Source organism: Chrysochloris asiatica, unplaced genomic scaffold (assembly GCF_000296735.1).
Source record: "Chrysochloris asiatica unplaced genomic scaffold, ChrAsi1.0 scaffold00002, whole genome shotgun sequence".
In the NCBI taxonomy this organism is placed as follows: domain Eukaryota; kingdom Metazoa; phylum Chordata; class Mammalia; order Afrosoricida; family Chrysochloridae; genus Chrysochloris; species Chrysochloris asiatica.
In genome coordinates, this window is record NW_006408520.1 from 31,060,302 (window position 1) to 31,083,017 (window position 22,716).

Here is a 22,716-nt window from a genome sequence, read left to right on the forward strand (position 1 = left end):
ATGGTGTAAATAGTTAATGACTGGCTGCTAAATGAGAATGTTTGAGTCTACCTAGAGGTACCTTGGAAGAAAAGTTTGGGAATCTACTTCCAAAAAATCAGTCACTGGAAACAGCATGCACAGTGCCACCCTGACAAACAATGGTCACCATGAGCCAGAATCAACTCAACAGCATTGGCTTTTTAATCCAATGAATTCCTTACCCTCATTGTGGAGTTGTTAACTGGATTGTAATATTTGACTCTTTATGTAAAAATATACTGTAAGCCTTTGAACACTATTTTGTTGGGTTTTCTTCTCTTTCTTTTCTTTAATGAATCACCCTAGCAAACACATTTTGTCCTGTTAGTTATATCTTCTGAGTTCTTTGGAAAGCATTTGTCATTTCTTTTTCAAGTCTGAAACTCTGTAAAGCTATTGGGGACTTGTTGAATTCATTAAAGTCTTGTGGCAGATAGTTGCTTAAAGTATGATTTAAATAGCAACCATCTTATATTGTTTCCCTCTTCCTTGGATGTACTTTCATTCTGATCAATGTCAAGATGTAATAATATTCAGGGGAAATTGTTTTTCTGGGGATAGTTTTATTTCTCTTCTTTTTCTTGGTTTTCTCTCTTTACTTTATACTTATAGTCAGACACCACAAAGTGTAAGCATCACTTTTATTTTAGGCCCTAAAAAATGTCTAGATTCAGTGCATTATTAATTGCTTGTTTGCTTACTTATAAGTCTGCTGGATGTAAATTCCTCATTAGCCTGGGGAACAGACTAGTTTTTTTTTTTTTTTTTTTTTAACCCATTGTATCCTTAGCATCTAACACAACATTTGGAATACAATGTGAGTACTTAAAATTTGATGAATGGTTACATTAATGCCTCAAGTGCACAGAGAGTGTAAACTGATGCAAAGTTAGGAATTCCCAGGGTAGATGTGATTAAGAGATGTAAATGAGGCAGTTGAAGAAGCTGGTAAGAGAAAACTGAGGTGATACAATGAAGCTTCTAGAGACTGTGTAGAGGAGATATGCAATGGACTGGATTAAAAAAAAAAAAAAAATGGAGATCATGAAACTACAAAGCCAATTCTGTGGGATAAGAAGTGAGTAATTCAGACAGTTAGGAAGTTGTGGCCAGAAGTAGAAGGCTAAATGTTAAGATTTTGGATGTGAAGCTGTTCCAGCTCATCCCTAGGTCTAGATTTGGCCTTAAAAATAGTAGAGCAAACCATGGGGAATTGCCAATAGCCTCCCATTTTTAGTTAAGAAAAGACTGTCATGACTCAACCTAGTAGTTTGTTAAAGTAGGTTCAGCAGTTCAAACTCACCAGCTGCTCCTCACAAATCCTATAGAGGTTTGCTTTGAGTAGGAACCAAGCCAATGGAACTTAACAACCCTGTCTTCACAACTGGACCAATAAACCTCATGATAAATGGAGAAGAGATTGAATTCATCAAGGAGTTCATTTTACTTTGATCCTTGATCAATGCCCATGGAAGCAGCAGTCAAGAAATCAAATGAATCAGAATCTCAAAAACTAAGGTTACTTTGAGGAGATGAGCAAAATTTTGGCCTATTTTATTACATGACTCAGAATAATTTTACCACACTATGTCTCATAGCCCAGAGCACGTAAAAATATTTTTCCTTTGATGTTTTCTACTTTCTGCCTTATCCTTGTAGATAGAATTTACCTTTCTCTTCGCAAGACATATTAGATCCAGCCTCTTAGACAGCTCTTCACTATATCCCTTTCAACATTCCATGGAGATCACTCAATAGGAAATTAAAACCTCAATAAGTAAATTTTTTACAAAATTTTACAGCGTTATGTCCATAGCAGCTATGTTTTAAGAATCTGAATGAAGGGACCCAGATACATTTACCATATGGGGCCAGTAAGTGACCCAGTGGAGTTTGGTTTTGGAATTTTTAGTAGAGGACTCCCACCTCATCTTCTGCCCAGATGACTGGCAAAGCTTCTAATGTGCCCATTGTGAACAATACTGAATCTTAGAACATCAGTGTCTTCCTAGGTTTGAGACTCTGGTGTTCAAATATAACAAACTCATACATATGAAATATTAGTAATAGAAGACTTCCTGAAGATTGTCTAATCCTTTCGCTCCAAAGTTTATCTTTGGAGCAAGTTTAAGAGCTATTTGCTAGGCCTGCATTGTCTGAGAACTTATATATTTGCCTGTCTTGAATCATGCTGTGGTGTCTCTTCATTGGCTTATAGTGAAAAATATATGGATAGCATGACATTGAGCTGGCTGTTATGATTACTACATGGGTGTTGCTGAGGCTGATAGTCTCGTATGCAATAGCACATGGATGATTCATGGCTAAAACTTCTGTGGGTGCCAGGACTAGGAAAAACCAAGTTCTTACTCCTGGTGTGCTTTTAATGTAGGCTCTGTTAACCACGTCACTGTACATCTGTCCTTTGCTCTATCTGCATAGAAGCTCAAAATGAAACGCATGACCTGGCTGTAACAATTTGATATGTGGATCTTTCCTCTGGCTTTTATTAAATTGGTACTCATCTTTATTTCTTCATTTTTTTACTATTCATACTATTGTATGAATCTTTCAACTGCCTTAAATCTTATTTTGAAATGAAGAAGGTCTATAAATAATAAACAAATACTAAGACTATGTAAAAAAAACCTCTAAGGTATTTTATTTTCTATTATAAAAAGAATTGCCCACATTTTGAACTCACTTTGCTGAAGGACTGAGAATCTGAAACACTTTTCACACAAATACTTTTTTCTGGAGGCACTGGTATCTGTAATTAGTCCTTGGTGAGGAATTCTAGACGGGTAACCCTATATGTGCATCTCTTTACTCTTTTCTTCTTCTCCCATCTGTCATGTCTCCAGCTTCCCCCACTTTTGCTGATATAGCTCTTCCTGGGATCTTCTCAGTACCTTTTCCAAGTACAGCTCGGATCATATCCATCTTCTGATTAAAAAAAAACTCACATGCTCTTTATTGCCACCAAAAGAAAGATCAACTTTTATTCATCTTTGTCTCTTTAGTACCTAGCACAGACCTGGAGTATGGAAAGCAGCTAACAAATGTTTGTTAAACAAACTAAATTACATTAAATAAGGAAACACACTTAAGGAACAATAAGAGAACTTTACACAAATAATGCCTTTTCCATCTCAATCACTTTTCTTCACACTTTGCCCAACCTACTTTTCCTAATTCTTCTCCCCCACTAATGTGGTTTTAAGCATGACAGACCCTTCATGTGCACGGCACACATTCCATGACTGTGGAAGCTTCCTTCATGCTAGTATTGCTTTCTACAATGCACTCACTGTCTTAAATCCATCAGCCTTGGCCAAACCTAGTGACATTGACCAGATCTTGGTGAAAATGCCTCTCCATCAAACCATTGCATTTATATGTAAGTAATTTGACTTGGGTATCTCTGGCATTTTTCACCAAAAGAAATCAAGCTAATACAAACAATCTTTAGCAACTATGTGAGGTTAGGGAACCCTGGTGGTACAGTGGTTAAAACAGTCCACTGCTAATCCAAAGATTGATGATTCAAGCCCACCGGTCCCTCCATAGGAGAATGATGTGTCAGTTTGCTTTCATTAAGATTAAAGCCTTGGAAACTCAATGAGGTGGTTCTATTCTGTCTTATAGCGCTGCTGTGAGTTGGAATTAACTGGACAGGCAGCAGTGGGTTTGGATTTGGTTTATGTTGTGCTAACTGCAGATCTATGCTCTTTTTAATTGGCAAAGCTTCTTTAAGATGAATTAATACATACTTCTGTTTAGAGATGCAAGTACTCCTTTATTCTAGTATTCAAAATTATTACTTAAAAAATTGAGAGATGATTGAACTTTCAGAATATGAATGATTTTTACACACATATAACCTGATGTCTAGAATTTCATTTCATTATGTCAACCCCTATATGAAGTCTAAAGTGCATTTTAAAAAATTGTACTATCAAAAGAAGGATAGATGATTTATTTACCTCAGAGAACTTAGTTCAAGCCTACTGCTAGCTGCAATTCTCCTATCCACTTCCACATAATTTTTAGAATATGGACGCCAGGGATTGTGCTATTGATGCTAATATCAGGACAAGGGACAGAAGGCTGAGGGGGCTCTGTAGGAGTCTGTGGGGGAATAAACAAAGACACTCGTGCAATGTTGGATATTTCTGACTTCAGACTGACATCATCAACAGCCTGAATTGCAATGAAGAGATCAGTGCCATTCTCAAAAGTAATGTTTTTTGGTTCAAACACAAAGATTTCTTCAAAGTTGGCATCCTTTGGGATGAGATCAGTAGTGTTCACTTGAAGAGAATCATCAAACTTGTCTCTGAGTTCAAGAATATCTTCATTTATTCGAATGATATACTTGTGAGCTAAAAACAAAAACAACATGAATGTAATTCTCATATCTTAAAGGCATTTGTAAGTTTGCTAGAAATGATATCCCCATCCCATAAGATTCCAAAGAATACATTTAATCAATAGTCCATATTTCTAAATGTTAGCATCTCTTCTACATTCTTATTCCTGCATCCTCACAGAATGATACATGTGTAGACTTTGTTGTTGTTGTTAAGTGCGGTTGAGTCAATTCTGAGGGTTTCCAAGGAGTGGCTGGTGAATTTGAACTGCCTATGCATGACTAAAAGCCACAATAAACATTTCTATGCCTTTGCATGGTTGAGAGAAGAGATAATTTAATAGCTGCTTATCATTTTATTGAGTCTTAGTGTGGCACTGTGGATTAATGCACTGGATTGCAAAGTCAGTTTAAACTGCAAGGTCAGTGGTTCAGGCTCACTAGTTGCTCCTAGGAAATCCTATACAGGGTTGCTATGGGTTGGAATTGATTCTACGGCACTTAACAACAACAACAATATCATTCCATTATTTATAGAAGGATTTCTGGTACTGATACCTCTCAAACTTTAATGTAAATACAAATCACCCAAGGATCATAAAATGCAGAGTATGGCTCAGAACATGAGGGATGAGGTCTGAAAATCTGCATTTCTAATGAGTGTTCAGGTGATGCCCATGTTACTAGTTGGAGACCCACCTTTTAACAGAAAAAGTCTGGTAGAACCTGAGATTATTTCCAAAGGATATCCCAATCCTTCTCCTGAACTGTTACTGAATATATGTTGGTTTTGTTAAGTGCCGTTGAGTATGTACCGATGCCTAGAGACCCTGTATAGTGTTTCCAAGGAGCAGCTGGTGGGTTTGAATTATCGACCTTGTGGTTCGCAGTCCAGTGCTGATCCTACAGTGCCATACCAGGAGTCAGATTGACAAAATTTCAGAAAAAACTGAGAAAAAAAATGTTTCCTGGCTAAAACTTTTTACTCCTAAAATTTTTTAGACTCTAAATATCTCTTATTTTAAAATCTTTACTGTACACTTCAGAGGATTTTCAAAATCCTTCCTGCCTTTTGCCCTATTCATGGATCACATGCCTGCTTCTCTCAGCCCCTTCTAAATCTACCCTTGGCTGAGAAAGTCCTTTGCTGGGCCCACACCACATTCAGCTTACCTCTTCCATGGTCATAATCATCCCCAGGAGCCGTCCAAGTCAGATGAATAAATGTGTTCTCTTGGATTGTTGCCTTCAGGTCGGTGATTTGACATGGTGGGAAAACATCAGATATGGGAGCCACTGGGACATTGGAGGCCACAAATGAACCACCAGAGGATGTTCTAGTGAAACACACTTGCTTGCCTCGAAGATCATGTTTACTAGTTTCAGGTCTCGGTGGATTCCATTTTACTTCACCTGCATTAAAAATTGTCTCAATACTTAGCCATCTATATCTTCTTCCTACTCTCCCCTTCCCCTTCTCCCCTCCCCAACAAATAATCATTTTAACATTTTCATGAAAAGACTTCAAATCAGGTTGGATCAAGGCAACAAGAAGAGAGAATCATAGTTTTCTTCATCTAACATATGTATTCCCTGGATATTTAACAGAATCAACTTTTGGAAATTACTTTAATGACATTTGTCCTAGATTCCCACCCCCCCCCCATCTTTTTGCCTATCCAGATACCTACTCTTCTACAAAATCACTTTTAAAACTATGTCTAGTTTTCCATCTTTGTGTTTTATATTTCTTACCATATTTCATGATAGGAAATATATCATATTATGTTTCATGATAGGAGTTTCACAATTATCTGTTTTTGAAAGACTCCTGATATTCTCTATGGATACATAGTTCCCTGGTTGTTAGACAAATACCAATCCTTCGCTTTCTTATTGAAAGGCTGCATAAAAGTAGCCCTGGAATTTTAAAACAGGCTTAAACTGTGGAGTTTAGAGATTGTCTTTTTCAATAAGAATATTTCATAATAACCCAATATGCCATCTCTGAGAATCGACTCTCTCATAAATGCTACTTCTTTAGTCCTCAAAATTTTCATCTGTTAAGACTGATTGATCTTTCTATTCATTAACCTTGTCTTGTGCAAAGATGAAGTGAGTGCTTTGACAGATTCAGGGCAAGTATTCAAGCATTCAGCACTAGAGATTCTCTCTCTTGGTACTAAAGCACATCAAGGGAAGAAGAAAAGCACTTGGCTTCTCGCTGTTGAACTGGTGCTATCACTCTTAGCTATATGGAATACAAACCTTTCTAGCTTCTGTCTCTCCATCTGCAGAATGAGATACTTAGGAGTATGAAAGGGACTCATGTAAGTAAAACACTGAGCACCCTACAAGTCACAGCCACTAAATCAGCCTTTCCTTCTCCCAACTCAAAGAAAAGCATGAATGAAAAGAAAATAAATTGAAGGACATGAAAGGATTTTGGAAGCAATGACATCTTTTTTTTAAAGCAGAATAACCTTTGTCTGAGGGGATATCACATCTGGGAGAGCCTACCCTATACTGAACACATGTCCAAGTAAAGAAGAAGTGAGGAGCTTCTGAAGGAACTGTTCTTACTACATTCCAGCACCCAGAAAAGGCCTTCCAGGGACCGAGTAGAGACTGATGGAACACATCAACAGTCATGGAACACATTAAAATGTAGTTTTGATCCCAATTTCCATTCTAGTCCATGGCAAGTGTTTGAAACAGAGTGGTGCATGATGCTCTGTTTTACAGAGTATAATTTTCCTCTTTGCATATGAGGAGGTTTCAGAAAGTTCCTGGACAATGGAATTTAAAAGATAAAATTTCCACAAACTTTTTGAAGCCCCCTTGTACCTGTAGAGTCTGTGTAATTGCTGATAGTATGCTTATCTACTACTCTTCCTGGACTCCTGGTGTGGTGCTGTAGGATCAGTACTGGACTGTGAACCACAAGATTGGCAGTTCAAACCCATCAGTTGCTCCTCGGAAATCCTATATAGGGTTGTTATGAGTCACAACCAGTTTGATGGCACAACTGGTTACGAATCTGGCTGCTAACCTCAAGATCGGCAGTTCGAAACTACCAGCTGTTCTGCGGGAGAAAAATGAGGCTTTCAGCTTCTGCAAAGATTTGCAGCCTCAGAAACCCTGTTCAGGGTCACTATGAGTCAGAACCGACTCCACGCAACTCAACAAAGCTACAACAACACTACTCTCCCTGGTCTAAACAAGGGGACAGAAAATGAAACGGAGACAGGGGCTTCTAATAATTATACTGATGTAGATCAGTAAGCACTAAATTGTACTGTTTTGATTATATGAAAAAACCAATAATATCAGTGGAAAGAACTTCATTACAAAATGCTTTACATTTTATTAAAAATAATTGTTGTTGTTGTTAAATATTGCCAAGTTGACTCTGACTCATAGCAACCTGTCTGGGGTTTCTGAGGAGTGACTGTTGAGTTTGAACTGCCAACCTTGCCATTCAAACTGACCTTGCTGTCCAGCACATTAGCCAGCAGCGCTGCACTAAGACTCCATTAAAATAATAACGATCATTAATTAAGCATCTGCTTTTTCCCAGAAAGAGCTTATTGGATGTGTTTCCTTGTTGATTCCTTCTGGCTGTTTGATGAGAGAGTTATTACGATTATCCCTATTTTACCACTGAGGAAAGGAAAGCACAAAAAGACTGCCCAAAATGCTTAATTAGGTGGAGGGCTGGGATTTGAATCAAGGTAGTCCAAAATGACATTTAATCTATTGGTTTTCAGCTGAGGATGACTTAGCTTTCTAGAGCATGTTTGACAATATCTGGACACAATTTTGGTGATCATGATTGATGGGTTGCTATTGGCAGAGTGAAAAGAGGCCACGGGTGCTGCTAAACATTTTACCTAAATAAAGAAGTGTCTGCTTCAGGGACTCAGCAGTGTCAAGAGTTGAGACACCCGGATCTAATCATTGCACTGCTCAGAGTTATAGGGTTAATGATTTCCTGCTGATTCCAAGCCTTTTAATTAATCCAAGTCTAATATTACAGATTACTTACCATTTGTAATCCAGCCGGGCATGTACATGCTACCACTCTGCTGGGGTATCACCATCTGTCTGGCTGCATTTATTCCTCCCAGAGCCCGTATTTTTAAACTGTATCTACCATTGGTATCATAAGCGGTAAAATACCTTGAATAAACACCATCATTCTTAGTAGCATCAGCACCTTGAGAGGGAAATTAAGGAATTAATAAATATCTGAAAGTTAAATAAGCATTTGTATATTTCCAACCCTTCTGTGGGTTAAAATTTTTCACAGCAAAAATGAGGAATACAGCATTATTTCCAAAAGAGTTTAGCGTTTGACTGTATTAAGCATGATGCCTACTATCTTCTTTTAGATGTTCACTGTGTTGGATATGTGCACAGTTTCATAAGTGTATGTCCCTTCTTCCTAAAGAATTGTCTTTTCTCTTTGAAATCAGAGATCGTGTCTTGGGCCTCTGTCATATTCAGCATAGGACTAGGCACAATAATTTGCTCAATAAATATTTGTTGAATTAAATACAATTACTGCATGTTACTTGGAAGAAAAAAATTGTGACATGGTTATTTAATAAAACTCATGACTTCTCCCACTGTAGATTTAGGTGGGAAATTAGTTTACAGAATTTGTTCTAAAATGATCCTTTGTGTTACAGCAAGCAGTTAAGTTTCTTTTAACAGGAAATGTATAATTATCTCTCTCTCCCAATTAGAGTTCTTGAGTTAAAAAAGAATGGATCAGATTGTTACTTTGGAAGCAAGCTAATACAGAGTCTTCATGGTTATAGGAACTGTACTTGAATTTCACTTCTGCTACTTTCTAAATGTGTGAATCTCCATTTCTGGATCTGATGATCAAAGAATACAACCTTCAGTATGGATTACATCTCAACATACAGAAAGCAAAAATCCTCACAACCGGACCAATAAGCAAATCATGATAAACAGAGGAAATACTGAAGTTGTCAATAATTTTATCTTACTTGTTTCTGTAATCAATGGAAGCAGCAGTCCATGGAAGCAGCAGTCAAGAAACCAAATAACAAGTTACAATAGACAAATCTCTAAAGTGTTAAAAAGCAAAGATACATTCAAGGACTAAGGTGCGCCTGACCCTAGCCATGGTTTTTTCAGTTGCCTCATATTTCATATGCATTTTCAGTTGCCTCATATACATTGTGAAAGACAATGAATAAGGAGGAAAGGAGAAGACTTGATGCACTTGAATTATGGTGTTGGTGACGAATAATGACTATGCTATTGACTGCCAGAAGAAGGAAAAAATATGTCTGAAAGAAGTACAGCCAGAATGCTTCTTATCAGAGACAATGGTGAGATATCATCTCATGTACTTTGGACATGTTAACAAGCGGGACCAGTTCCTGATAAAGTAGAGTGTCAGTGAAAAGGAAGCAGACCTTCAACAAGATGGGCTGATGCAATGGTTGCAACAAGGGTCTCAAACAACAAAGATTGTGAAGAAGTTGCAAGACAGAGCGCTGTTACATTCTGTTCACTGTAAGTTGGAAACAACTCAACACCTAACAACAACTAAGCAGTGATGTTGTTGTTAAGTGCCGTCGAGTTGGATCCAACCCATAACGATCCTATACAGGGTTTCCGAGGAGCAACTGGTGAGCTTGAACCGCCGACCTTGCAGTTCAAACGGCTTTGCATTCTGGTGCATTAACCCACAACGCCACACCAGGACTCCAAGCAGTGATAATAATACCTTAAAAGTGTGTGGTGAAGATAAGATGAATACACACACACAGAGTTTGTAGTATGAGAGAACTATTAAGTTTCCTCCTTTCTTTCTTTCTTTTCTTTTTTTTTTGGGGTGCAAAGTATATTTGAAAACTCTTCAGAGTCTTTGAGCTAAAAGGTTTGAGTCTCTAAAACATTTTGGGCTTTGAAGAAGCTAAAGCTATGTACTTCTTCATGCTGTCCAAATTTTGAAATATATGAATTGTGGGGAAGCTGAGACTCTTCCAGCCCAAACTCTAATGCTAGATTCCCTGTTTCTGCCTGTCCTCAATGTTCCTTGCCCTCCTGTGATTTCCTGGCTCCTTCTCGGCAAAGAAAGGTGTGTTTTCCAATTTGAGGGGTTGATTACCTGCTCCATTGTCCAATAATTCCAAGCTAACTGTTTTTCCATCCACGGATTCAATCAAGGCTGTGACACTGGCCCTGAGGATCGGCATGGCTCCTTGGCGAATATTTGCATAAACTACCATAGGGTTGGGGAATTTGCCTGTATCTTTGTTCATTTTGGAGGTCACTGTAATTGGAGGCACGGTAGTACTTGATGGACGCGAGGTGACAGTCAGAGTCAGGGTTTGTGAGCTTGCTTTCAGACTGTAATTCCAAGTGCCAACCTGGCCAAAACAAATGCAGACATTTCCAGTTAATAATTGTGGATGGCAATATCATTCTTTAGTGTTACCTACAGAAAATCCTGTCTGATGCAAGCATGTTATAAGCATATCCTAGATAAATGGAACATCTTTGATATTCTGTCAGTCAAAGGACTTACTACGTGGTTTGTATGTCAAGAAAACCCTAGTTAGAAAAATGAAGTCCTTATCTTATCCTTTGTTTCTCAAGAGTAGGATGAAAGTGATAAATTCCTGAGGTAGAAGAAATAGTCTGAATGACCCTAAAGCTTCAAGAATCATTTTGCATCCTTAATTGCTCTGAAATTTGAATATCACCAATTTCCTTTCTCTTGATTTGCTGTCATACTGAATGATTTCTGTGGGATTGAGAAGTTTCCTTTTCCTTTCTTTGTTGAGTACTATCTCTCCTCCTAGTAACCAGCAACAGTTTAAAAGCGACAATAATTCTGCAAAAACTTTATTTGATCTTTTCAAATTATCGGAAGGAAAGGAGGCTAATTTCAAACCTTAGCAGTGCCTGGGATTTGGAGGTAAGCCATTTTGGATTGCGCATCCACTAAAAAGCCATCTTGTTTCTTTCCACTGGGATCCAAAAGAAGAATTTCAGGAGATTGTGTCGTCCAGGTGATGAGAAATAAAGTGTCATTTCCCACGGTGCTATCCACAATCACTGTGCCATTCATCCACTGAGTGTTCTGGAGGGTCAATCCTTTACTCTCAAGCTGTTAAGAAGACGAGTACTTACTTTCTGGACAGTAAAGTTTCCATTGCATAGTCTCTTTCATTCTGCCCTGAGACCCAGTGTCTTCAGTGATGCCTAATTCCTAGTCATGGCACTGAGAATGTTTAATGATTGAGTTCTAAATTATAATTCCAGCTGTAACTTGAACAATTTTCATTCTTACACCCAAACCAGACCATTTCCCCAAATGATTCTCATAAAATCCTGAGTCTAAGCCTTTGTCATTCTTTGTTTCCCCTGGAAGTCTTTATGTCTCTTTCATTTGTATAAATTGCACCCATCCTGCAACATTCAGTTCAAATGCCACTCTCTCTCTAAAACTTTTTCTGATGACCAACTCACTAATGACTAAAAGATCTCTCCTTGTGAACTCCCAAAGACTGATACAAATCAGTCCTTAAACATCCATCACATTATGCCTATTTATATACACAGCTTATTTTATTTACTAGAGTATAAAATCTTAAAGAGACTAAACCCCCAAATCAAACCCATTCCTATCATGTCGGTTCCAACTCATAGCAGTCTTATATGACAGAGTAGAACTACTGCATAGTGTTTCCAAGTTTGAATCTTTATGGGAGCAGACTGCCTCATCTTTCTACTGCAGAGTGGCTGGTGAGTTTCAACCACCTATCTTGTAGGTAGCAAGCCAACCCATAATCGACTACACCACTAGGGCACCTTTTAAAAAGACTGGTGGTGTGCTGTGAAGTCGATTCCAACTCACAGTGACCCTGTATAGGGTTTCCAAGGTTTCCAGTAAATCTTTACTGGAGCAGAAAGCCTCATCTTTCTTCTGCAGAGTAACTGGTAGACTTGAACTGCTGACCTTGTGGTTAGCAATACAATGTGTAACCCACTACACTACAAGGGCTCCTTTTTAAAGAGACTCTAGCTGGGACTTATTTTACCCCACATACCATTTGTTTGAGTTACAGACAAAACTGTTCCAGGACTCCTGGTACAGCGCTGTAGGATAAGCACTTGACTCCTAACCACAAGGTTGACAGTTCAAATCCACCAGTTGCTCCTCAGAAACCCTATGCAGGGTCACTATGAATCAGAACTGATTTAACAATATTAAACAACAACATTCTACCCCACCTAACAACAACAGCATTGCCAGGTCAGTGTAAGAAAGATGAGTCATTTGGCTCCATCAAGATTTACAGCCTTGGAAACCCTATACTGGGTCACTATGAGTTGGAATCAACTTAATAGCAGTGGTTTTGGTTTTTAGTTTTGGGGTATTGCCAAGTCAAGTATTCCTGTAGTCCTGTGAAGAGAAATACATCATTGGACAAGGCTGATTTGTTGGGTGGGGCAGAATGAAGCTGCTAAAGAGCCTGGAATGAATTGAAAGACTAACAAGGCTTTTGTAGAACTCTTACTTTGGGGATTATCTCCTTGATAAGCATGCATTATCCTTAAATTGCTACCTATTAGGAGATAGGATAGACTGGTCAAGAAGCCATACTTTCTCATAAAGACCTTACATACAGAGAAAGCCAATGGTTTTTAGATCTGAGTGCTTGTGGCAGGTCAGTATTTGAGTCCTGATCCTTTCCCTGGCTCTCTCTCTATTAGAATTCTTAAGTATGAAAGTAATGGGCAGGAAGTGTCTGTTCATAAACATGTGCTCTCATCAATTTGATTAGTTTCCTAAGGCAAAGTCTTTCCATCTTCAAAACAGGCCCTTGTATTTAATTTTCTAAATCTGAACTAGGATAGCTTAGATTAATATAATTTCTACCTTCCTAGAATGAATAGACGTTGCATCACTAGACCAGAAAGTCTATTGCTTTGAAATATGTCATTATTGTTGAATAGTGCCGTCGAGTCGGTTCCAACGCATAGTAACCCTGTATAGGGTTTCCAAGGAGCAGCTGGTGGATTTGAACCACCAACCTTGGAGTTCAAACCTACCTTGAAGTCCAGTGCTTATCCTACAGTGCCACACCAGGACGCCATGTCATTATTAGGCTTTCATATAACAATTTTCCTTTATGATTATTCAAAGCTATAATAAAATCTATAACTCACATAGGTATAAGCGCTGGTTGTTCACGTGCTGTAGTTTAAAAATTTATGTGAATAATTTCTGCAGCTAAAGGAGCTATAAGAGAGCATTTGAAAATAAATTTGTCTTTTCAAAAATAATCCCAAATATTTTAAAGACAGTTTGATTTTCTTGAAATTTAAAACCAGAAGGAAGGAGGTTTTCTGTTTCATACCTGGCTGAGAAACTGAGGCCCAAAGAGGTTATATGCTTTGCCCAAGGTCAGAAAGTTATGGCAAAGTCAGGACTAAGATCCAGATGTTTGGATTTACACATAAGCTGTGCATAATACAAAGCACTTTCAGTCCATTATATGAAAATCTTGGCCAATATCCGGAGTTTGAGGTAATGGAAAAATAGAGCAAGTATTCTCTGAACACATGTCCTAGAAAATTTGTAATTGAGATGATCTATTCTGAAGAAAACCCTGAGTCAATTATATTACTGTGGGTGCTTGTTAACAGATGTTGAACAATAATTCTTGGGGTCACAATATTTTATGTTACTGATTTGCATGAGGAAATCACTTAGGTATTATTTTCACACAAGTACATACTAATTTCCTTTAAGTGATTAGTGTTGAATTTTAAGAATTTTATCCACTGTGGGCTAAAGCACTGGACTGCAAGGTCAGTTTGAATCACAAGGTTGGTGGTTTGAATCACCAGCCACTCCTTGGCGACCCTATATATACAACCCAATTCATTATGAATTGGAACCTACTTAATGGCACGTAACAACAACAACAACAAAAGAAGAGAGTAGAACTTAAGACTTCTGACCATTAAATTCTCCATCTTGTCTATGGTTCTGTATAAACATGAAAAAACAAAGAGTAAGAACTCAGACCTGGATGGAGCGCTGGGAGAGAGCTCCGTTCCCTGACGAAAGGGCTCCAAAAGCATCAATGAGGCCATTGTTCTGAATTTGATCTGAAGCATATGTCTGTAAGCCTCCTAAAATGCAATGAATTACATTACCAGAAGTTAATTTCTAGAAAGCAAGTTTTTCCCAAATCTTAGCTATTGTCAAGATAACTTCATAGAAAGTAAACATTCCATTGCATTAAGAAAGTATTAATAAATACAGTTCAAATAGGTACCAGATTAACTCAGAAGTTGATGCAAATATCTAAACCTTAAAATAAATATAATAGCCACAGAAACAGCTCAGTTTTCTGGTGACTTTGATTATTTGCAAAGTAGCTATGAATGGTGACAAGCCTAAATTAATATTGTAAAAATTAATATCTTAAAATCATGTTTTAAAATGTCATCCACTTTCATATGAAAAATCTGTTAAACTTGATTCCAAGTCTATTGATATTGTTTTATTTGAGACATATTTCTAACAAGACTGATATTTTGGTTTTCCCTCAAATCAGAAGCAGCAAATTGGAAGGAGCGAGAGCTGTTAAAGACAGATATGTGAAACAACAGTAAACAAAGATACTGTTATATAAAAATACAATATACAGTAATTATAGAATTATAAGACACCTAGCAGTCTGGGTCCTTTTAGAATAGGTGGACCTAACATATGTGTTGTGAAAACACCTTTAAACTATGAAAAGCCAATCAAAGGAAGGGAAGAGGTCGGATAATGCTGTTAATGTCCACACAGATCCTCTAATTGGACAGCTGTGTCTATCCCCAGCTAGTATAACTATTGGCTATTAATGACATACAGCTGCTTCCTTTTTCAGATAATTTATCACAAGGAAGAGGACACGTCCCCTCACTGATGGACACAAGATCTCACAAGGCCAGTCTTATTGCTTCAAAATGGAGCCAAAGTCTTTGAGTCAGTGATCTAATTCCAGACCCAGAGCCCCTTGTGGTGTCAGACTTCAGTGAGACCCTAAGCTCACATCCAAGCTCAGCTCCCTGTGCTAGCCTGCTTCCCCGCCCTGCCCCCCCTTTCTGTGAATCACGTGCCCTGTGAATCCCTCTTTCAAACTTCCTGCTAGGACACCTGGCCAACACAGGTAGTGTTAGGAGCAAACAGTCTGTCATTTCAACTGCCTCAGATGGCAGTTCAGCATAATAATTGATATGGAGTCTATTTAACCATATGTCTATGTATGAGATCTAGAAGCACAGTAAATAAGTGTTTGTAGGAGAAACTGCACTATATTTTACATTTTCAGGGTGATTTTCTGCCACTTCCTACCTACCTCACTCTCCCATCTTTGCTCACCCCATCCTATGCTCTAGTCACATAGCATTGTTCTCTATGATCTTGGTCCTTTCCCTGCTACTCCTCCTTAAAGGTCCCATTTGTATGTCATCTTTCTGTATTGTTCTCCCTCCCCAGGTAATGCTAAAGACTCCCTTTTTCTTGGCTCACTATATTTTTTACTGCTAATATTTCACTTGTATCTTCATGTTATTTAGTTAGTGGTTTGTCATCTATCTCCCATGGGTCTCTTAGTCGGCTGCCAACTGGAAGTGAGTAGTTCTTGGTTAACTTATTAGATTCCCCCAAGTCCTTATAAAGTGCCTGGGAAAAGAGTCTGAGTCTTCCTTAGGCTGCTCTGCTGGTCCCATCTCCTCCAGACTCCCTGATTCCGAAAACTAAGGCCTTAAAAAAGGGCAGAGTCACTTCTGATGGCCACTTGGGTTAGAGACAGCTGGTTGTCAATCAGATCATCTTCACCTCTTCCCAACCTCATCCTCCCCCCGCCACTTACAATCCAGTGGGATTCAGTAGATTATCCATTACCTGTCATTTTGGACAGCTCCTCTAGTTCTTTGGCTGCAGAGGGTCCCAGGGCAACTGTGTGAATGATGGCTCCACTTTGTCTCACCTCGTTAAAGCACCCACTTATAGTATTGTCCTCCCCATCAGTCAGCAGCACTATTTCAGATCCATCTGTTGGATATTTTCTTCTAATCACCTAAGGACATAATTTAAGTGTGATTTATCAGATTAAGGGTGATCAATGTGTTTATGAATCAAAAGAAATACCTAGAAGAATAAACAAAAGTTCCAGGAAACATAACTTCCATGTCTTGAGATAATACAATTTAAAGTCAGCAGCATTCATGGAACTTGACAATGAGCTTTCTTTTGCTCTCCTGATGAAGACAGAGCTCTATAAAGTGGGATGCAGGACAGTTCTAGGGATGGACAGCATGGAGGAAGCACCACAGAAGGAGTTTCTGGTTTTCTTCATGGATCTCTCCTTGTCAGGCTTTCAGAGGTTCTCAGATGCCTATATAAGCCATTCTTATTTAATGGGAATAATATTAGAAGATCCAGAGCAGATTTTACTTTGTATGATATACACTAGTATGAGCAGTCTAGTTGTTTATGGCTTGCATTGATGCTGACTAGTCAGTGCTTATGTCACATAAGTTGTTAAAAATTTCAGTATCCTTCTGATTAAAGCAACACATATTTGTTCCTATTAATCCTTAGTTCTTAGTTATCCTATGACATCTTTATCTGAGTTATTCTTGGTTGACTCGTTATCATTTTTCATGGTGTCATAGAATGAATTGTGTCCTCCCAAAACTTGGCTGGGCTATGATTCTCAGTAGTTTTGCAGTTATGTAATGATATACTATGACAGTTATGTAATGATGTAATTACTTTCCCCCACCATGATGTGATCTGATGTGATCAGCCCTGATCTGATGTAATTATCTTACGTGTTGTAAATAATTTTGATGCTAACGTTCTGCTGCTATTCATAAGGTCCTCAGTGGCTAACCTTTCAGAAGTGGTTTGCCTCTCACTCTCCTTATGTTGTTAACGAGAATGGATGCCATCTACAGGATTAGGTTGTATCTTGAGTCAATCTCTTTGATGAAAAAAGCAAGCAGAAATGATAGGGACCTACTACCACTGAGAAAGAAGAGCCTGGAGTGGAGTGCACCCTTTGGGCCTGGGATCTCTGCACTAGGATGCTCATAAAGTCTCTGGAAGAGTGATGATAAGATGCATGGAGATTTCCAAGAAATTCTGGACCTACAGATGCTGAAAAAGACATGGACCTTTCTCCAGAGGTGACAAAGGAAGAAAGTCTGCCTTTAGAGTCACAGCTCTGAATTTGAACTTCTAACTTCCTATAATGTGAGAGAGAATACATTTCTCTTTATTAAAGGTGTCCACTTTTGGTATTTCTGTTATAATATCCCTATAACCAGGAGCTCTGGTTGTGTAGTGGTTACGAGTCGGGCTGCGAACCTCAGGGTCAGCAGTTTGAAACTACCAGCTGTTCTGCATGAGAAAGATGAGGCTTTCTGCTCTCGTAAAGATTTACAGCCTCAGAAACCCTACTCCACGGCATATAACAACAACAACATCCCTATAACATATAATGAAAAGAGGATACTCCTTCTGCCCATGTTGAATAATATTACAGCTACGTCAGCTTGAAGACTCAGGTGCACCTGATCCAAGCCATGGTACTTTCAATAACCTCATATGCAGGTGAGAGCTGGACAGTGAATAAGGAAGACCATAGAAGAATTGATGCTTTTGAGTTATGGTTTTGGAGAAGAATATTGAAAGTGCCATAGTCTGCCAAAAGAACCAACAGGTCTGTGTTGGAAGAAGTGCAGCCAGAGTGCTCCTTGGAGGCCAGGATGGCCAAACTTCGTCTCTCATACTTTGGACATATTGTCAGGAGGGAACAGTTTCTGGAGAAGGATATCATGTTTGGTAAGGTAGAGGGTCAGAGAAAAAGAGGAAGACCCCTAGTGAGGTGGATTAGCAAAGTGGCAGCATCAATGGGCTCAACCGTGGCAACAATTGTGAGGTTGGCCCAGGATTGGGCAGTGTTTTGCTCTGTTGTACATTGGGTCGCTGTGAGTCAGTACCAACTCTATGGCACCTAACCACAACAACTTTAGAGGAGAATTCAAGAAATGAATAGTATTATCTATTGAAGAAGAGGAAGATGAATTCCATTCCTTCTAGCCTCCAAGAAAGAATTGAAAGGATAGATATAGGGGGAGGGGAAACAATCAATCAAGGATATACAACCTCCCTTCTCTGGACCACAATCTCAGAAAGAAAAAGTGTGTTAAAAGGATTGAGAGGAATTCTCTTGCCTTACTACCTGTTTGAACTCTAAGAGGAGGCTACTGCACGGATGGCCTTTGGTGATGTGGGAAAAGAGCAGATCTGTTAATCCTGTTGTATAAAGGATCACAAGAATCTGTCAGTGGTGACACTGGCCTTGTCTGACCAAGCTGCAGGACCTGAGAAGTCAGGAAAAGAGTCCAATTTGGGTTTCCTTATCCAAATCAGAACTGACTCAATGGCACTTAAGAACTCTTCACCATGTGGCATCAAGATTGGAATACTCATTAATAGCCTATGATATGCAGATGATATACAACCTTTCTTACTGATTCAAACAAAGCAAACTTAAAATACTGAAGAATATCAAAGACTACAGCCTTCAATATGGATTGCATCTCAATGTAAAGAAAGCAAAAATTCTAACAACTGGACTAATTAATAACATTATGATAAATGGATAAAGAACTCCTGGTATGGTGTTACAGGATCAGCACTGGACTTCCAACCATAAGGTCCGCAGTTCAAACCCACCAGCTTTTACTAGGAAAACCTATACAGGGTCCCTATGAGTTGGAACTATTTGACAGCAGTTAACAACAACAAATGGAGAAAAGATTGAAGTTGTCATAGACTTCATTTTGTTTGGGTCCACAAAGAACACTCATGCAAACAGCTGCCAAAGTGTCAAATGACATATTGCATTAGGCAAATTTTCTTCACAAGACCTCTTTAAAGCAGTCAAGAGCAAAGAGATCAGTTTGAGGACTAAGATGCGACTGACCCAAGTCATGGTATTTTTAATAACCTCATATGCGTGTGTAAGTTGGACAATGATTAAGGAAGACCAGAGAAGAATTGTTGCATTTGAATTGTGGTGTTGGAGAAGAATATTGAAGGTGCCATAGATTGCCAGATGAACAAACAGGTCTGTGTTGGGGGTGCACTCAGAGTGTTCCATAGAAGCCAGGATGGTGAGACTTCGTTTCTCATACTTCAGAGATGTTATCAGCAGAGCCAGTCTCTGGAGAGGTACATTATGCCTGGCAAAGTAGAGAGTTAGCCAAGAAGAGGATGCCCCCACCAATGAGATGGCTTGACACAGTAGCAGAAGCACCAGACTCAAATGTAACAACTGTGAGGATGGTTTCATTCTGTTGTGTGTATGTTCACTATGGGTCGGAATGGACACAATGGCACCTAACAACAACAACTCTCTATCATTCTCATGGAAAATATCCAGAAGTTCTGACATATTACCTAAGGAAAACAGACTGCAGTGGAATTGAGAGCTAGCAGGTGAGAGATTGCTGCCATGGAGTCTGAGGGGTGTATAGTCAAGCTGGGAGCTGGATGGAGAATGAGGTGGAACTTGGGGCTGTTCCAACACTGACAACATTAGAAGGGCCCTGATCAAGCCAAGAGACCAAGCCAGAGTCTAGTGGCCACACCTCAGCAGACATCACTGCAAGGAGTACCAGATAGATCTGATGAGGGTACTGCAGCAGCTACTAGGGAGGATCTTGAGGACAGTGTGGGACACAAGGCCCTTTACCTCATTATTCTGAAGTCCTCTGACCCTAAATCCAGACTTCACTGGAGAGGAGGAGCTTTCTAAATCCTGAGGGCATCCCTCACATCCTTTCTCATGGAAAGGATGCAGAGCAGGGGTTCTCTCTCTACCACTGCCCCTTCACATGTTACTCATGTCTCTAAGGACTTGGCATAGCAGGACCTTAGTAGAACACACCGGTGAGTTCTTTGTCAGTTTTTCTCTCTCATTTGTTTCTCTAATCAGAGCTTGAGTGGGTGGCTTAGGCCATAGAAGCAGATGCACAGAGACATCTGGGGAAGGGGTTGTATATGAAATAGAAATTGCCTTTAGGGAACTGACCTTTAAAGTAGAATACAAGAGCCAGAGGGACAGACAGAATGTGAGGAAATAGTTGAATCCACATCAAACAGCATGATCTGAAAACTAACTCTTCCCACTGGGAACGTGGAATGCCCCATTGACATGTGCAGTGCGCACAAGTAGGCAGAGTGGACAGCAGTGCCCAAGACACAGTGAAAGATCTGAGACATTAAGCCAGTCAACTTTCTTTAGCTGCCTGTTCTCTTTCCGTGAGACTTTCTGACTGTATTCTGTGTTTGGAATGATTAAACAACAAGTGTTGTTACTACATAAAATAAGTACATTCAGTTTATTGAGAACCTCCAATATAAAAGATATTATGTTAGGGAATGGGAGGTAAATGATAAGTCTTTAAGCCTAACAGAGCTTTGCACAAGTGAAGTTTGTGAAACATGTAGATCCACAATTGGAATATAAAACAGAAGATATTAGAAGACATGACATTGTTGTTGTTGTTTAGTGCCTTTGAGTCAGTTCTGACTCACAGTGACTCATATAGGGTTTCAGAGGAATGATTGGTGGCTTTGAACCACCGACCTTGTGGTTAACAGTCTCAAGCTTATCCTACAGCTTATCCCACAAGACATATATGCATATATAATTGTTTTTTTATGTGCCATTAAAGTCAATATCAACTCAACGACCCTGTATAGGGTTTCTGAGGTGCAACTGGTAGATTTTAACTGCCTATCTTGTGGTTCAAAACCAGTACTAATCCTACAGTGCCATACCAGCTGCTTCTCAGAAACCGTACACAGGGTACACAGCACCTAACAACAACAACGACATATATATTTCTATTTTTATTTTATTGAAATTGATACCTATCTGGAGTCCTGGCGTGGTGCTGTCTTAATTTGCTTAATCTAGGTTACCTAGTAAAGAATCCATCATATTTAACTTTGGAAAAGTAGGTAAGAGTTATATTATGGAAGACCTTAAATATTATATGGGGGAATATTTTCTTAATTTTCTTGATAATGGGAAGACATTGATGAAATCTAAGTGAGGAGCGGTATGGCCAGATGGTCAGATGAGATCTCTGGAATCAATGCAACCATAGTCTGTAGTTCTGAGGCATCCTGCTTCAATAAATAAACCAATTGCTTACTCAAAAGGATGTTTAACACGTAGAACTTTAGAGTGTCCAATTGGCCAAAGTATAACCCTAACTCATAGTTTATTTTGCCACTAGAAAACACTCTCTCTCATATCCCTGTGTACCTTTCCTTTATAAGCACTCATTAGAGTTTATGAGTATACATTTATTTATGTAGTTGGGATTAAGGTGTCTTCTCCAGTAAGATTCTAAGTTCTATGACAGAAGAGATCTTATGTATGTGACCCTCATAGTATTCTTAAGGCTTATTATAGTATCTGGCATATAGAAGGGGCACTATTCATACCTTGCATACAGACATGCATGCAGAAAAGCTTGAATGCACAAATGTGCAAAAGCACAAAACCATGAACAAATTGGTTTAAAAAGCTTTGAAGACCTGTACCTTTGCATTATTTGAACAACCACCCTGTCCTTGTAGGATACATTTATTTTCACTAATATATTTTTTTAAATATATTTTTTTTAATTAGACAGAAACAAATTGTAACCATTGACAAACTGTAACAGAGGAGTATCTTACGGTAAATGCCGATCGAAGCCCGGAGCAGATGGAGGTGCCTCCAGAAGCTGTGGTGGGTAAGCTTTTGATGAGCACATCTCTGTCGCTGCTACTCTGTATTTGCAATAGTTCACTTCTTACGTAGGCAGCACTGTCAAAAGTCACCATCCCAACCCAGGACCCCTGCTCAATGGTCTGCAGCAGGAAAAGTTTGCCCGCTTGATTCAATCGATTTATGCGGTCACCAGACTGAATGGATACATGGAAGGAAAATAGATTGGTTTTAGGTGGGCAGACTAACAACAAAGCAGGTTAGAGGGAATTTGGAAGTGGTTATTTCAGTAAACCACAAGGTTGGTGGTTCAAACTCATTAGCTGCTCCTTGGCACTTAACAACAACGACAAATAATTTCAATATAAAGGACAACAAGCTTACTTGATAACACATATTCTTCTACTCGGAGAAATATTTCTACTTTATATTTAGCAGCATCTTTGGGTAGAATTTTAG

At 38.9% G+C, this 22,716-nt stretch overlaps 1 protein-coding gene across 1 annotated transcript in view; it reads right to left on the reverse strand.

The window, feature by feature from the left end:
- Positions 1-3,981: 3,981 nt before the first annotated feature.
- The window catches only part of CLCA1 (chloride channel accessory 1), a 42,427-nt gene continuing 23,692 nt past the window's right edge, over positions 3,982-22,716 (reverse strand). Inside the window, exons 7-14 of the mRNA XM_006830989.1 lie at positions 22,227-22,454; positions 16,359-16,533; positions 14,484-14,590; positions 11,337-11,552; positions 10,548-10,809; positions 8,442-8,612; positions 5,567-5,806; positions 3,982-4,406 (exon numbers count right to left, since the gene is read on the reverse strand). Coding sequence (XP_006831052.1) covers positions 4,018-4,406; positions 5,567-5,806; positions 8,442-8,612; positions 10,548-10,809; positions 11,337-11,552; positions 14,484-14,590; positions 16,359-16,533; positions 22,227-22,454 — 1,788 coding nt within the window. The 3' untranslated portion in view covers positions 3,982-4,017. The remainder of the gene's footprint in view (positions 4,407-5,566; positions 5,807-8,441; positions 8,613-10,547; positions 10,810-11,336; positions 11,553-14,483; positions 14,591-16,358; positions 16,534-22,226; positions 22,455-22,716) is intronic.